Below are 17,512 nucleotides of genomic sequence, written 5' to 3' on the forward strand. Positions count from 1 at the left end.
AGGACATAACTTAGGGAATTATTATATTGCCACAGTGCAATTCTGCCCTGGCCAAAGATGACTGATCCAGGATTAGACCCCAATCACCAGTTTACCTGATCATTTGATATTTGGAGCTGAGAGGACCAGAGATGGGGAGTCTCTACACTCTGGTTGCTGAGGCCTCAGGGAGCCCAGACCCCTGTCCTTCCATGGGATCCTTTACTGCTCCTAGGTCCCATGAGCTGCCCCAATATCCTTTCAAGAAATCCCCCTTTTGGTGTAAGCTACTCTCAAGGTTTGCCATGGTCTGAATGTTTGAGTCTTCCCAAAATTTGTATGTTGAAATCCTAACCCCAAAAGGTATTAGTAGGTGGGTCTTTAGGAGCTCATGAATGAGACTAGTGCACTCATAAGACGGAACTCCTCAGCCCCTCTGCACCATGAGCACGGCCGGACCCATGCAGCTGGGGCAAGGGCAGCTGGGTCACAGACGTTCCAGCTTCCAGAGCTGTGAGAAATAAATTGTGCTGCTTGTAAGCCTCCCAGTCTGTGGTGTTTTGTTGTAGCGGCACAAACGGACTACGACAACAAGGTTCATCCACGCTGTAGCAGGTGTCAGGATTCCTCCCCCTTTTCCCCAGCTTTACTGAGGAATACTTGACAAATAAAACTGAAAAATATTTAAAGTGTACGAGGTGATGACTTGATGTACATACACATTATGAAAAAATTCCCACAAGTCAGGCTAATTAACACCATCACCTTTTTACCATTTTTGTGTGTGAAAACACTTCAGATTTAGCATCTTAGCAACTTTCCATTATACAACACAAACCATCACCCACAGTCACCATGCTCCACACTAGCTCCTCAGACATCCATCATCATGTAACCGAAAGTTGTGCCCTTTACCAACGTCTCCCCATTTCCTCCCACCCTCAGCCCTGGCCACTGCTATGCAACTCTCTGTTGCTATGAGTTAAACTTTATTGTTTTCTTGTCCAGAGTTTTTTTTTAGATTCCACATATCAGTAATACCATGCATTGTGTGGCTTACTTCACTTAGTGTAATACCCTACAGTTTCACTCATGTCGCAATTGGCAGAATTTCCTCTTTTAAGGCTAATTAATATCCCAGTGCACGTGTGTCCACCACATTGTATTTATGCATTCATTCGTCAATCAGTACTCGGGCTGTTTCCATCTATGGCTGTTAATGAATAATGCTTCTATTGTACGAACATAGGTATACAAATATCTGCTCAAGTTCCTGCTTTCAATTCCCTTAGGTGTATACCCAGAAGCAGAATTTCTGGATCATATGGTAATTCTATTTTTAATTTTTTCAGATTTCCTCCCATACTGTTTTCCAGCACGGCTACACCATTTTCCATGACCACCAGTAATGCACAAGAGTTCCCAACTTCTCCACATCCTCAAACATTTGTTAATTTCTGTTTCTTTTTTTTTTAATAGCCATTCTAATGAGGGTGAAATCCTATCTCATTGTGGTTTTGATTTGCATTTCCCTGATGATTAGTGATGCTGAGCATCTTATAATGTGCAGATTGCCCATCTGTATGTCTTCTTTAGAGAAATGTCCATACAAGTCCTTTGCTCAATTTTTAATAGGGTTTTTGTTTTTGTTGTTGAGTTGTAATAATTCCTTACATATTCTGGATACTAATCCTTGATCATATATATGATTTGCAAATATTTTTCACACTCTATGGGTTGCTTTAGGAACTATACTCTTGGCCTTAGACCTACCCATTCACATAGTAACTGTGCACCTACCTGTATGTGAAAGGCGTGCTGAATGACTGAGGACAAGGGACTGTTGACTTTCATGCCCTCTCTTTCTTCACCTGACTCCGTCATGCTCTCAGAACTCTTCTCAATCGCTTGGAAATTTTTTTTGCTACTAGATCTTTGAAGTCTTCTAAAAGGACTTTAATTGACTATTTCATCTCAGATATGTGAGAAGTGAGATCCCAGTCCTAAACGGATGGTGAGGAACTGAGGAGCAGTAGAACATGAAGCTAGGAAAGGTGGTTATTGTACACACACACACACACACACACACCCCAAAACCTCCAGGAAGGGCCTCCTGACTTCTACTCTCATGCAAAAGGAAGTACGTCCAGTGACACCAGGGTTTGCCCAGGAGTGTTTGACTGTTATGTTTTATTGTGTGAGGGGGGAGACCCCCCAAACAGGAATTTATTATAAAAATTGTGTATTTATCCTTACATGTTAAACTTCAGTCACCTTCAAAGTACTCTCCATTTGAGGCAATACACTTATCGAGACATTTTTCCACTGCTCAAAACAGTTTTTGAACTCATCAGTTTTGATGCTTTTTCATGCTTCTGCCATTTTTTTGTTTCACCTTTGCCACACTGGCAAAACTTTTCCCTTTGAGGACTTTTTTAATCCAGGGTGACAAAAAAGATGCCTTTTTTGAGTGACAAAAAAAATGTCACTCAAGGCAAAACCAGGTGAACAGGGAGGGTGGGGTGTGAGGGTCATGCTGTTTGGTCAAACACTGCTGAGCACTCAGCACAGTGTGGGCAGGTGCGCTCATAAATCACCCACCAAGGAATGGGCAGATACATTGACAGAGTCTTCAAAAAACATTCACTGAAGCCAAACACAGCCTCTCACAACAGCGCCAACTGGTACACTGATACAGACAGGTTCCTAGAACACTCACATAGCTGGAGAAGCCGGTATTACAAGGGCCTGCTCTCCAGGAGATAATTCTGGGGTTTTTTTGGGGGCCCCCCTCCATATTTGTTCTCACTAGTTGATAAAGGTCATAAACCTTGACCTTAGAACACTACCTTTACTGGCGTCTTAACATTCTTTCCTGACCAATGAACAGTGAAACTTTTTTTTATCTAACCATGTACATCCCATCTCAGCCAGAGTACATGTTTTTCCATCTTTGGCATGAATACTATGAACTAAAACTTTGAAGCTCCTCAGGTTTTTTATCCTTACCACTCTTGTCAGTAACGTGTTCCCTGGGGAGTGTTCCCCTGCCTGGAGAGTGAACAGACTCAGCCTTTCACCCCGCTCTGGTGGTCTTCCCTTTGCAGGTCATGTGGGCAGCAATCTTACTCCTGCCTCCGTGGCCTCTTCACAAGTCAACACACACACCTGATGCCACACAGTTCCTCCAAGTCTACGGCACACTTACTCATGCGTAGCTGCAACCGATCCCATTACTACAATTCTCAGGAGATTTAGATGAATGCCATCTGGTACTCAAACAGATTTATTAATGTAGCTACCTTACATGAAGATATTTGACCTCTACAGAATACTTTCCTTTCTAATGTTCACATATCTTAGAAACCACATGCACAGGTCTTTGGGTAAATGTTCAGCCGCATCCTGGACCCACTTTGCATCTAATGGTTGTTTGCACACACACACACACACACAAGTAATATGCGTTTGCCTCTGAAGAACCGCCTTTAATGTCCTGTTGAAGCCAAAGAATCACAACTTCAAGCTCATGAACTAAATTTGCAGAATCACTGCTCAGGAGCAATAACATTTCAAACAGGAAATTAGTCCAATTACAATATCCTCTGAAGTATGGTCTCTGAGTCCTTGTTGTTTTACCTAGTACAAAATTGCCTGAACAGCTTGCTGTGTCTATAGCAGCAGTACAAAAAAACCCCAAAAATGCTAGCCAGGATTTTCATCCCCACAGAATGGATGCAGTAAATGGCCCATGCCATGCAGTCCCTGAGGATCAGCTAGAGAAAATGAATCTTGGGCCAGGACTCCAAAAGTGAACATTCCCTACCCATTCTCTTGACTGCTCCCCATTTTTCCTCACAGGCGTCCAGGGACAATCGCAGGATGAGGCGAGTCCTGTGCCAGCCACATCTTCCCAGCTGTCCTGGAGCACGGTGCACACAGATCCTGTGCTGGGTGCCTCACACTTTGTCTGTCTGATGTTGGGTTTGTTTGTTTGTTTTTAACTAAATAGGAGTTACAAATATAAGGCAAAAAAAATGCAGGAGGATGAGAGTAGTAAGCCAGTGACCTGAAGCTCCCTCCCACCAGCAGTGTGCTTTACCCCTTGTGGCATACAGGGTGGGGCAAAAAGAGGTTCAGTTGTGAGTACACAGGACACAGTTTATTTTTGTATTATTACTTCTTAGGCATTGTATTATTTTCCCTACAGGCAACCAGAAACCAATTTTTGCCCCATCCTGTGTAATGTCCTGTGGTGATGAACTCAATGTCCCCATGGACAGTTTGCTATGAAGTTATGTTCTTCGGGGTTGGAAGCCAAGCCCTGTCCCACCAGCTCCACTTACAGTGTTTGCCTCTGATGGGTTTATTCCTCCTTCAGTACCTCAGGCAGGTCCCTACATAACACAAAGAAGCAGGCATCCTTAGGGAGAGAGAGACTTCTTCGCATGGCATGGATGCTTACCCAAGGGAGGGTAGTCAGGCTTTAGGTTTTAGACCTGATTTCTTGCACATGTGCACAAGTGTGTGCGTGTTTCAGATCAAATGAGGTTATTTTTGTTTTCTTTGGCTTTGTTTTTAAACTCACGATGAGAAGATTTTTATAGGAGAGTACAAATGACTATATCATCCTTAGCGTGATTTTCATCTTACCCCTTTCCTCATTTCCTTTCGGTATTGTCTTCCAGTCATTTTGAAGACAACTGTGGCTGTGAGCCTTTGTTTTCCTAATGATCTTGCTTCTCTTTACTATCAAGAAAACCCCCTGCTTTGCCCTTTTGCATGAATACTCAATTACTAACAATCGAGATCTGGTCCTGAGTCAGTCAAGAAGATAAATGCCTGGGTGAGAATCAGGGGCAGAACGACAGTAACAGCCACTCCAGGGCTGTCTTGGGACTAAATCTGGACTGAGGTACAGAAGTACAGTTGGAGCCTGGAAAGTAAGTGGCCTCTTGTCCTTTTTATTTCCTGTGCTGCTCTATTTGAGTGCTTTCTGTGTTCTAGACGCTGTGGACCCAGCCCTCAAACCAGTGGCAGATAAGTCCCTCATAAAGACAAAAACTCTACTCCACTTTTCTGCTTGGCTTCAAATGCTGACTCACATTGGTGGGTCTTAATCATAGCTCCTCCCCTCTTCTCAGGAACTTCATGCTGTGTCTCCCTGTTATCTGGAAAAATGTGTGAACTAGGATAGGGATGGTAAGACCATTTACCAGTGTGGGACATTGGCCTGAATAAGTTGTTTAGATGTTGAAGTGGCAATTCATTACACAGGTTTATCAGCATCAATGCCTGATCAGTCTTATGTTGAACAGTAATGTGGTTGTACAAACCAAAGTTCCTTCTCTTGGATGGAATTCTAACTAGTCCACTGAAATGTTTTTTCTTGCATTAAATAAAATTATGTGCAAAATGAAACTTAGTCAATATGTGAAAATTAAACTTGAAATCACTTGAAATTTGATTCAACAGTAATGTTTTAATGATAACATTTAAGATAACTGGTAATAAAGCAACTTGAGTAGTGGGTGAATGTCAAAATACATAGAAGTTGAGAGGAAAGGAAAACGAGATGAAGAAGGAAACATTAAGAGACAGAAGAAGAAGAAATGTTTGGGAAGCAGAGTGGAAATGAGAAGTTTGGGGGAAATTGAACCATTTTCTTATGCTGGTCACGTCGTTCTCATGCTTACAGCAATACCCACATGGCTCTGAGGTACATCCTTCACTGAATGCACCAGTCTAGTATCGAGAGGAGAGGGAGACCTACAGAAGAGATCCTGATTCCCCCAAAATGTTCCCACCCAGGTAACACATAGGAAGGCCTACTGTTGTGCACTAGCCCTAAGCGTGTACCCACTTGTAGAGGCCCTATAAGACCTAGAGTCTCCAAGCACTTCAAAGATCACTCCCAATGTCAGCGACATGTGTGAGAGCTCCTGCAGGAGGAAAGTACAAAGCTTTCTTTTGTATGATGAATTTCCTGTGAAATACCAGCATGGGATTCGTTACTTAAAGAAACTCAGAGGTGAATTCTGCATGATAACTGTTCTGCTCAGTAAGTTTCCATTTTTGTTAATTCCTTAAAGTGGGTCATACCTATTTTATATCTTCTTCGTCTTCTATCTCTCTTTCCTTGGTGGTTTTTCTCCTTCCCCAATCTGGGTCATGGAATCTTAGGTCTGCTGCTGAGTCCAGGTAGCTACCGGATACAGTACCTCAAACTCAGCCAGCTCCAGAGAAGGGGGTCAGGAGCTGGGAGTGGACCGCCTAGAACATACGATTCTGAAGCAGGGAGACTGATATTTAGCCCTGATGTGTGGAAGTCAGCTTCACTGCTTTCTAGCCCTACCAGAGACAAGCCCCTGGGCTAATGCGGCTGGAGTCTGCTGACTTCAGGCTGAGCCACTTGTGCCATAGGGCACCTTGACCTATGAATCTCCCATCCAGATACCTCTCCTTCCTCTGACTTGGAGCCAAACTGGACATTTTTTTGTATCCACTCCTGGGAGAAAATGTGAGTTCTTCACACTCTTACCAAACCACCCGCCCAGGTTTGGGTCCACGTCAGCGCTAATGCTATGGACTGATGGGGTGTGTGGCCATCTCTCCTCTGCCTGCTCTCTGTTCTCCAAACACTGCTGTGGCTGGATCCCTCACTGTATTCAGGGATTAGCGCAAATGGCTTCTCCTCAGAGAGGCCTTCCCCACCACCAAATCTAAAAAAAAGACCACCGACCTCGGGCTTCTACAAACCTGCCCAGAGCACAATCAGCCGAGCCCAAATCACGCACAGACACATCTACAAAGAATAATACCCAGAAACAATGCCAGACACCTTCCCTTGCGTGTGAACATTAGTCACACACTGAAACTTCATGGCATAGGAAAAAAGCCCTTCACCATTTATTAAACAATAGGAAAACATAGACTTCCAAGTTTACAACAATTAAAAAAAAATGGATCCGAACAAAAATAAGTGCATGGCTGGGAGGGGGGAGTATCATCTAGTACAGTTCTTCTGCAGAACAACCTAGTGATATACATCAACAGGCTTCAAAATATTTACATTGTTTGGCTCAGTGATGAACACTGAGGACATTGTGCTATGTGAAATAAACCAATCGAAACAGACAAATGTTGTATGATTCCACTTCCATGAGGTACCTAGAGTAGTCAAACTCATAGACATAGAGCAGAACGGTGGTTGCCAGGGGCTGGAGTCAGGGGCAGGGAATGGGGAAGTATTGTTAATGAATACAATTTTCAAAACGGGAAGATGAGAAACAGTTCTGCTCTTCTTGTCAGCTACTTCTTCAACAGGTCAACAGGACCTTCTGTAAGGTCCAATTTCTAGGCCTAATTTTAAATACTTTTGGTACCTGGGGAAGTGCCTATTTTTATGACTATACCATCTTATCAGTTCTCATATAAAATTCAGGTGCCCTGCCACAGAACGGGAAAATCTTTCACGTTATGAGATACGGCCGCTGATCCAAAGTCACTGGACTATGTTCTACCTTCCAGTCACTCTGGTGACTTTAATAAAAAAACAGTCTTCTTCTGACTTTGTAACTTGTTTTCCTGAGCCCACACAGCCCAGCTAGCTCACTTTTTCTACCTCTGTGACTTTCTAAATAAACTTTCTCCTATAATTAAAAATAAAATAAAAAATAGTCCTTAAAGCCCCTCCCATTTTTGTTCTCTTACCTTGTAACTTGAGTTCTCTTCCCAAAATCCAGTGACCTCATCGATTGCAGCACTTCAATACAGCCCATGTACTGGAACAAGGAAAAAAAGACAGGTGGGGCAAACGTAGCACAAAGATATCTCTTAGCTTTAGAGTTATTTCCTGAGAAACATCTTTAATCAGTTCCTGCTATCAAGTTACATTTACAAACCACTGATATTTCTGACCATTAATGGGCATATACCTTAAACTTCAGCTCAGTTACACAACATCAGCGAAAGCCAAACTATGATATCGAGGATGCAGGTAACAACGACAAATATGAACTCAATGGTTAAGATCTTGAGCTCCGGGGTCTGACCATGGAAGTTTGAATCCAGGCTCTGCCACTTGTTATGGAATCTCAGTAAGGTATTCTACATCTCTATATCTCAGTTTTGTCACCAGTAAAATGCAGATACAATTAGAATATTTGTGAGAGTAAATTATTTCTTGCAGGGGTCCTAAGAGCAGTGCCTGGTACATAAAATTGTTAGAGGGAGTAAAAATAAATGTGAGACTAATAATACAGAAACACTGCATCTTCTAAGGAGGTAAAACAGGCACATAAATGCAGATAATATAGGCGTTAGTAACATAAGATCTTATTTTTTGCAAAATCATGTAAGGGAGCTCAAGAAAAGATAAAACATTATATCCTACTCCAGGAATGAGTGAATTGAACTGGAACATGAAGTATTAGAAAAGGAATTGTCACTTATAAAGCTCAAAGATAGTTGATACTTAATGCAGTAGCAGTGGGAGGCACGTCAGGCTGCTGGTAAGAGAGGGATGTGATCAGTCTGTGTTCCAGGAACCTTAAGCCAGCAGCGATTTGAAGGGGGGTTAATAGCGGAGGAGTAAGCAAGGATGCGCCTGTCCAGAGGGAAGTAAAGACAGCCCACGCCGAAAGGGGCTGGTGGCAGTAGGAAGGAGGGGACAGATTCAAGTGGCATCACGGAAATAGATACTACGTGATTTGGTAGCTGATTTGATGTAGAGAATAAGAGAAGGATGAGTCAAGGATGACTCAGACATTTCCAGCCAGGGTAGCAGAGGGAACAGTGATTCCACTAACAGAAACAGGAAAGTCAGGGCCGGGGAAGATGAGCTGGTTTGGGACCCATTGACTGAAAGACACTATTGGAGTATCCAGGAAATAACAAGCTGGCAGTTTAAAATTGGATTCTGGGATTGTGGGAGAGGAACTAAGCCTGCAGATGCAGACTTAGTAGTCGCCTGTGCAGCTTTGCCAGGTGAGGCCGTGGGAGTAAATCCTCTTAGCAGAGCCTTAGTTGATGAGGAAGAGGGTTTCTCAGAGAATGAGCTCAGAGGCATTATGAGCGCCCAGTGGTCTGATTGAAAGTGATCTGTCGGCTCCTTGAAATTTACATATTTATTGTTTGGAAGCAGTCCAGCCTCCCTCTGCTTGGAAATGGCAGAAGCACTGTGAAAAGATGGCAGGAGCCAGGGGGTGCCTCCCCAGACACTTCGGGTAGTGCTTCTGAACAAATTGTGTAGATTTAGCATCCTAAGAGCCCATCGGTCCACCAAGGACTGCCTAGAGCCTAGGGTTGGGGAGAGTGCTGGCCAGGACAACCACCTGGTGATTCTCGGCCAGGTTCCTGTTCATCACACTCCTCTTGGGGCTCTGGTATTGACACAAAAAAAGTTGTTTGAATGCCCTGTTCTGTCTTCCCAAGGCTTGAGTAACTCAGGGAAGTAAGTGATATGTAGAGATTTCTGTTCAATGAAGCATAAGACTTAGTAGGGCAGGAAAGCTAGATTTAGGGGGGATGGTAGAACACCTGTCTCAGAACTGTCATGAAATGAGATTCCAGTGGCCCAAGCCCCACATCAAGGTGGATTGAAAGGATGGTTTTCCTAACCTCCCTGGCTGCTCCGGCTTTTCCTGCCTTTCAGTGTCTTCTTCCATTCCAGCGTTTACTTCCTGCTTCCCTATTTCCTGCGCCCCTTGTGCTGGGAAGAATGGGCTCCCCTCACAGGTTTGGAGACGGGTCTCCGCTACACCTCCAAGTCCTTGTCAGTGCACAGGAGGGTGTCGTTTTTTCCCTTCAGTGTAAATCATCGATTTAAGATGAGGTAACTCAACCTACCAAGGCACATTTTTTGAAAATGGGACCAAGCACCTACATTTTTCATACTCTGCCAGAGTAGTTTTTCCAAATTGAGTATCAGAATGTGCCCTTCCATTGCTTAAAATTCCTGGCATTTATCAAAACAAATACAATACTATAAACCTAGACCCTGTGTTTTCTGGCCGCTGCTTGCCCCTTCCTCTCCCTCTGCGTCGCTCTTCCCCATGCACTCTGCTACCACATGGGCCTTCTTTCTACTCCTCAAATACTCCCAACTCTTTCCAAACACAGGGCCTTTGTACTTGCTGCTCTTCTCCCCGCACACTGCTGGCTCTGCCTAGCTCTTCCCCCATTGCTCTGCAGGACTGGCTCTTCATCCTTCAGGTTTTAATTCAAATGTCACTTCCCCAGAATCTGCCCCTGTCACCTTCATCACCACTGACGGATTATCAGGTTTGCTTGTTAATTTGCTTGTCACCCATGCTCTTTCCTTATCTGTAAGCACCATTAAGGCAGGGCCCATGATCACCTCTGCTTTCCCATCACTTGGGACAGTGCCTGGGACACGGAAATCTAATGAAAGAATGAGTAAAGCTTCTGTGGTTCAACTCCGACAGTATCTTTTAAAGGAGCGGAGGAAGGGAGAAGAGACGGAGGGAAGGGCAGATTGGACTGGGAATACGTGGGGAGTACAGACCTGTGGACTCAGAGTGAGACTCAGGAATTACAGACCAGGAAGATAACCTTTGGAAGGTTTCTAGATTTCTTTGTTATTTCCTCCATGTTTGCTGTTCTCCCATCTGAGAGACTGGCAACAAACAACCTAAACAGAGAGGGCTTTTGCAGTCAAACGGGTAGAGGGGAGAACAGTGCACTGTTCCTCAGGTGCTATGGGGAGAAGCCCTAGAGGATAATGAACCCTCCCACGTGAGGGACAGTGTCTAAGTGGGCAATTCTCAGCCCATTTAGTGACGCACCAATGGTGGGATTTTTCAGTGGAGAGTGCCAGCAGAGGACAGGGAGGGAGGGGATCTTCCAAAGGTTTTGTTTGTAATCACATTTCATGGTGCTAACCCCCTCATGCCTTTCCTTCTAAGGCAGAACCCAGCATCACCTCTGATCCCCACTTCCCTTCCCTGAAACCTCTGCTTTGCTTCGCATGCTTGTCCGTCAGCAATGGCACAGGTTACCTCCTGCCACCCCTCTGAGAAAAACTGAACTTTCTGAAGAAACGTGAGTGGTGAGGTGCTGAAAGGGGAAGGTTATCTGACCACTGCCCCCCCCCCCCCCCCCCGCTTTCTCACCCTGCCACCCACAGAAAGGCCTGAGGCCAGCATGAGGATGCGCACATGTCCCCTTCCTGAGCAGACTGAAGACAGGGGATCAAAGCCAGATTGTTGCCATAATTACCCCCAATACCAGAATGGACTTGCCCCCCTCCCCGTCGACTCACACAGTCTACTTCGCTCAGAAACCACTGCTGTGAGGAAGCAGGGACCATGCAACACATAACAACAATCTATCCACTTCTCTCCGCCTGCAACAGCGGGCAGCAGCTGAATGTCAAGGCCTGAGGGACAAGTCGGGTTTGTTGATTTAGGTATAAACTGGGGATGACAAAACCTCCCATTCATTTACTAAATGCGGATCTACGTAAGACATGGTCTGTGTTCTTAAACAGCCCAGCCCTGGTAAGGACAGGCCAACTGTGAAAGAGATGACTTTTCTCTCTATGGGGTTAGTCATTGTTGTTAATGCCATTTAATAGAGGAGGAAATTAAGGCCTATTAAAGGAGGAGTGCCAGGCTCAGTTTCATTTGTTCAGTGCAACTAAGTCAGGGTTTATTCTAGAGTCCACAGTGCATTTGGGGGGCTCGGTGTGCAAGTCTTGTAAAACAGGTGTCATCCAGCTGGCTCCCACTGACTCTTCTTTGTCGCACCCAGGTGGCTAAGAAGGTGGCCAGCATGGGGGCCACCTGATAAGAACAGGCATGAACACAGGCTCTTCTGGGGACTGCGGGAGGTGGCACAGGAGACAGCCAACACTCCCTAATTCCTTACCGTGTGACGAGGAGAGGACACTGAAGATTCTTATTAGAGACACACGGGGTGGTGAGAAAGTGGCAGAGCTCAGCGGTGTTCACACAACCTCCCCATTCAGCACCTACAGACAGCACACCCCACTCTCCCTCACGCCCAAGGCAGTAATAATATTTTTGTCCTGTCTCTAAGCGCCAATCACTTGCTCCCAGGGAGAGGTGAACAGCCTATATTCATGGCCAAGTGTATCGTGGGCTTTGCATTCCAGAAAAGAAATTACTGGGGATTTTCAGAGAAAAGGAATGATATGGAAACTTCTCTTTCTGACTCTTGTACAGAATGATATACTCTTACATCCTCAGAAAAAAATGTCTGAAGGGTACACAAGACACTGATAACTGTGGCTACCTCTGGGAATGGGAGAGAAGCAGCCTTCCACTTTCTACTTTACACTTTGTATTGTTTCTATTTTTAAAAATAAGTAGGTAGTATTATTTAGAGTTAAAAATTAAATAAAGTCTACAACTTAACCTCTAGGAAGCACAGTTTATTACTTACTAAGTAGGGTTAGAGCCCTTTTTCTTTGTGGCATGTCCCCTCCTTGAGAATGTGCCTGGCCCTGCACTAGGAGAACGGAGAAATTGTTCAGGAGGAGGTGTAAGGCCCAGGCCACAGGCACGCTCAGACTAGGAGGGACGGCCCTGCACTTTGAAACAATCGGAACACTGAGAACGGTCTGTAAGCAAGGACGGCACGAGGAGGGTCTGACCTTCATGCAATGATGTCCAACAACAATAGAGGCCACCAAGGTGGCCTGAAGACACTGCAAGATTTTTCGGCCACCTTTAAATAACTCTTAGTCTTTCCCATGTAAAATAAAAAAAAAAAAAAAAGCAGGGAGAGGGGAGAGACATTCTCTTTATAATCTTGAGACTCCGTCACTACGTTGCACTCATGCTTGAACTTACAACAGTGGTGTCTGGCCTCCGGGCCCCACTGAAGCTGCCCGAGCAAACCAACCGCCTCCTCCTAGTCCATTCCAGTGAACCAGTGGCTGCCCTGGCGAGGGCATCCGCCACTGCCGGCCTCTAGCCACCTTCTCTTCACTTGGAACCTCTCCCTCTTTGGTTTTCATGAGAGCATTTTCTGGTCCCTCATGTTTACCCTCTGACTATTCTGTCTCAGTCTCCTTTGCTGGGAGAAAATATTTGCAAATAACATATCTGAAAAAGGACTTTCACCTAGAATATATAAAGGACTTTTACGATTTAATAATAAAGACAAGTAACCTAATTTTCTAATTAGCAAATGATCTGGATAGACATTTCTCCAGAGAAGATACACAACTAGCCAATAAGCACATAAAGAAAACCGCTCGATACTGCCCTTCACTAGGGCATTGCACATCCAAACCACAGTGAGATGTTAATTCACACCCTCTGGGATGGCTATGATTTAAAAAACAAGCAAACAAACTGAAAATAGCAAGTGTTGGCAAAAGTGTGGAGGAACTAGAACCATCATATATTGCTGATGGGAATGTAAAATAGTGCGGCCACTGGGAAAAAGAGGTTGGCAATTCCTCAGAAGGTGAGACTTGGAATTATCATGTGACCCAGCAATTCCGCTCCTAGATATACACCCATGACAACTAAAAACATTGGTCCACCCCAAAACTTGCATACACATGTTCATAGCAGCACTATTCATAATAGCCAAAAAGTAGAAACAACCCAAGTATCCATCAACTGATAGATGGATCAGTAAAAAGTGGTGTATCACACAATGGAATAGTATTTGCCAATAAAAAAAATGAGGTACTGATACATGCTATCACATGGATGAATCCTGAAGATGTTCTTCTAAGGGAAAGATGGCAGTCACAAAATACCACTTGTTGGATGATTTCATTGATATAAGTGCCCAGAATCAACACATCTATAGAGCTAGAAGGTCAAGGGCATGAGGTAAGACTGCTAAAGGCTACAGGATTGCCTTGGGCATTGATAAAGATGTTCTAATATTGGTGGTGGTTGTGCAACTCTGTGAATACACTAAAAGCCATTGAACTGTACACGTTCAATGGGTGAATTTTATGGTACGTGAAATATTTCTCAATAGAGTTATTACCGAACACCCATGAAAGCAGCAATAACAGATCACACAAACAGTATCTGCAGGCGGTGTTTGGCCCTGATAGAAATGATTCAGGAAATATGTATGAGTGGATGAGTGATGAATAAATGAGTGAGACATCAGAAATCATTACAGTTGTGTGAAGTCTTCTTCAGCACCCTTGGGGCAGAGCTCACTGCTCTTCCTTTGGGCTCCCAGAGCACCTATGTCATACCCCAAGGTGGCACTCACCCAGTGCTGCTGCTGTTTATCTGTTTAAATGTCTACACCCACTGCTGGACTGTGGGCTTCTCAAGGGCAGGGAGTGAGACTTAGTCATCATTATCCCCAGAACCTCTTACAGGGCAATAAATGATTTATTTGAATGAAGTAGCCAAGAAATGATGTTCAGGAAGTCTCAAAATAACCTGCATCCTAACTGGACCATCTGTAATATGTTCCTTCTTAAAGGGATATATTGCCAGTTGAAGTAGCCCTGACGTTAAGCTGGTCAAAGCTCTCCTTATGCTTTGAGTCAAAATGTGCATCATGTGGGAACGGAATGGAAAGCCCTTTCCCCTTTTAGTGCAGCACCAGCCTAATGAAAACCCAGGCAGGCAGACACTGGGGATGAGGGACCCTTCCTTTGGAATGGGAGCTCTATGGAAGAGCAGGTTTAGAGGGAGTTCAGGGAGACAGGTCTCAGTGGAAGAAGCACATGTGGTCTTGCCAAACGCTGACTTTCCTTAGAGTGATTTTATAGCACCTTTGAAAGTTCCCATCCGAGCGCCCAGGGCTGCTGACACCTTCCCTCTCTCCGTTTTTCTCTGCCCCCTGGTGTTTTTCTTCAGAGCTCTCGGTACTGGCAGTACTGTGTGTGTGTCTGTGTGTGTTTGTTTGTTTGCTATCTCCCCCGCTAGAAGTTTAGCAGCAGAGAGCTGGACTGCTCTATCCGCATCACCTAGAATACTGCGCGACACACAGTAGCCCCTCAAAATAAACTTTGGTTAATTGAATTGAACATTTTTTTTTAAATCCAAACATCTACTCTGCTGAAAGCTCCTTCTTCTGCTCCAGTTTCAAAAGCCTGAAAATCTGGATTCATTCATTCATTCGTAGTTGAGGTCTTGGCAACCCTCTGAGTCCTTAATGCTCGCAAAGATGGAATCTTCTAAAAGTAAGTTGGGTGTTCTGCTTGTTCTTCCAAAAGCAAGACCTCTCTCTTCCGATTTCCTGACCAAACCAAAGCAGGGTTGTGCGGGGAGCAAAGCCCGTTGCTCCCACCCAAACCCTCACCTTGCGGCACTTTCCCTGCTAAGCAGACTCCATCGCCCACAGCAGATGGAGAGAGTGCCCCCTTTTTTTAAAGTCCATTCCTAGTCCCTCCAAGGCAAGCAGACCCAATAACATCTGAGTATAATATCCTGAGGGGTTTTAATATTAAATAAGAAAAGTTTTAAGTTGACTCAGAAGACAGGTTTCTTTTTGAGAGCGGGTTCCCCAGGACCTTGCACATAGAGTGTCTTGAGGGCCAGAAGCCCAGGTAAACAATAAAAATCTTGGGCTGGTTGACACCGTAGTGGCACTCCAATATACTACAAGTGTCCAAAACAACCTTCTAATTCAGCTGGAAAAAAGTACTGGGTGTCTGTGGGCATGGAAACTATGACAACCATCTGCATCGCAGGGGGCGGCTCTGTGGCATCTCATACCAACTCCCACTGAGAGAGGCTTCATCTCCACCTGCAGCCCTGAGCACACACACAGGCATTCAGATGGAGGTCATTTCCTTGGCAAAACCACCCTGAAAGCATTTGGAAGGCTGTGACCTCTCCTAGGAATATCCTTACACCCTTGTGTCAGGAGACACGAGTGGCTCTTTCTGCCGCTGGGCATGGCCAGAGAGGCAATCCTCTGTGATCCTGTGCTTCTGCAGAGAGATTTACACTGTGCCTGTTCTCATCAGTATTGGCACAGTACGGTGTCCCTTTCACAGACGGGAAAACTGATTCTCGGAATGCAGTAGTCTGCTCAGGGGTCTGCTCAGGGGCCGCAGGGCTGGCTGATGGAGAAGAGCACAGATGTTTTTGATGATTACACCTGTGCTCTTCAGTGTCATCTGCCTGGCCCAGAGAAGTTCACCATCTAGGGGAGACGCCAAGCCCAGCCTCTGTGGAAAACACAAGATAGTACACAGTGACGCTGAACACTGGCTCAACAGATTCAAGCGGGTTTCATCCTATGGATGAGACATCTGCTGACAGCAATTCCCTCACGGTACCTGGGTCAGTAGGAGAAATTTCCCCATGAGGCTTACGCCCTGCAGTGCCCCATGCTCCACAATGCGTAGAGTTGGTGGAGGTATTTAAAATGAAAATAAGTCCTGACCAGTGTAGCTCAGGGGGTTGGGTGTCATCCCACAAAGCGAAAGGTCTCCAGTTCAATTCCCAGTCAGGGTGCATACAAGAGGCAACAAATCAACGTTTCTCTCTCACATCAATGTTTCTCTCCCTCTCTTTCTCCCTCCCTTCCCCTCTCTCTAAAAATTAAAAAAAAACTTTTTAAAAAAATGAAAATTTCAAGAAAATAAAAACTTCGGTTCTAAATATACTATATTGTATCTCTCCTCCATCCATCCAATCTCTCTCTCTTCCCCCCCCCCATATGTAAAACCATTTTTCCATGAAGAAAAGGAAGAGTAGAGTGGTGAAGCCAGGCACCCTCCACAGGTGGTCGATGTCTTCTATTCTGTACAAACTGGGAGTGACGTGAAGAATGGCTACTGCATCCACCACCTAAGCCAGTAAGTACCGCACTCATTCCATACCATGTCAGTCACCCTTCGTGTTCTCGAAAAACAGGAATTATGAGGTACAAGGGCCAATTCTCCTTGTCCCAGTGTGCTTTTTGCAGAAACTCCTTGGGGGCCTTGTATCTTATATTCAATTTTAATGTTGAGTTTCAAAGGCCAGAGCCAATAGCTTTAAGCTAAGCCCTTTGTGGGGAGCAGCGAGTGTTGACAGTGCGTCCCAGCCTACTGAGAAACGTGGAAGAGATTTTTATCCCTCTGTACGCATGATCCCAGAAGACCAGCAATCCTGCTTTCTGTTGCTCTTGGAGAAAGCCTCTGACCTGGTGGGACTGGCTCCCCAAAATGGAAGTGAGACCTGGAAGACAGGCCTACTCAGATTAAGTTGCTTTTGTAATAGCAATGGACTACTCTCTCCTGATGGAGCCAGCAAAATCTCAGGTTGTGTCAAAGTATTAATGCAGTCCGAGGAGGGGAAGCCTTAACACTGCTGCTTACAGGAAGAACAACTGAATAATTGATCCGAATAGCTGTTTAACTAGACACCTAGGGTTCAAAAGGCAAGCTTTCTCTTATTCCCTGGAAGGCCCTCCTTCCTCTATACACTTTATTTTTCTCTTTTGTTTTCATTTGCATGCTTCTTCTAGTCCTGTACTTATATAATACAATGTGGGCATTTTTAGTGCTGTTCCACAAATATTTCCAATGTTTCACCTTCCCAGCACATATATAGGACTG

General features: G+C 44.8%; 1 protein-coding gene across 2 annotated transcripts in view; it reads right to left on the reverse strand.

The window, feature by feature from the left end:
- The window catches only part of SHC4 (SHC adaptor protein 4), a 104,901-nt gene that overhangs the window by 67,325 nt on the left and 20,064 nt on the right, over positions 1 to 17,512 (reverse strand). For both annotated transcript variants that reach the window (XM_045201870.3, XM_024568225.3), the window contains exon 2: positions 7,693 to 7,763. In XM_045201870.3, the coding sequence (XP_045057805.2) occupies positions 7,693 to 7,763 (71 nt within the window). The remainder of the gene's footprint in view (positions 1 to 7,692; positions 7,764 to 17,512) is intronic.

Source organism: Desmodus rotundus, chromosome 7 (genome assembly GCF_022682495.2).
Source record: "Desmodus rotundus isolate HL8 chromosome 7, HLdesRot8A.1, whole genome shotgun sequence".
NCBI classification, from domain to species: Eukaryota; Metazoa; Chordata; class Mammalia; order Chiroptera; family Phyllostomidae; genus Desmodus; species Desmodus rotundus.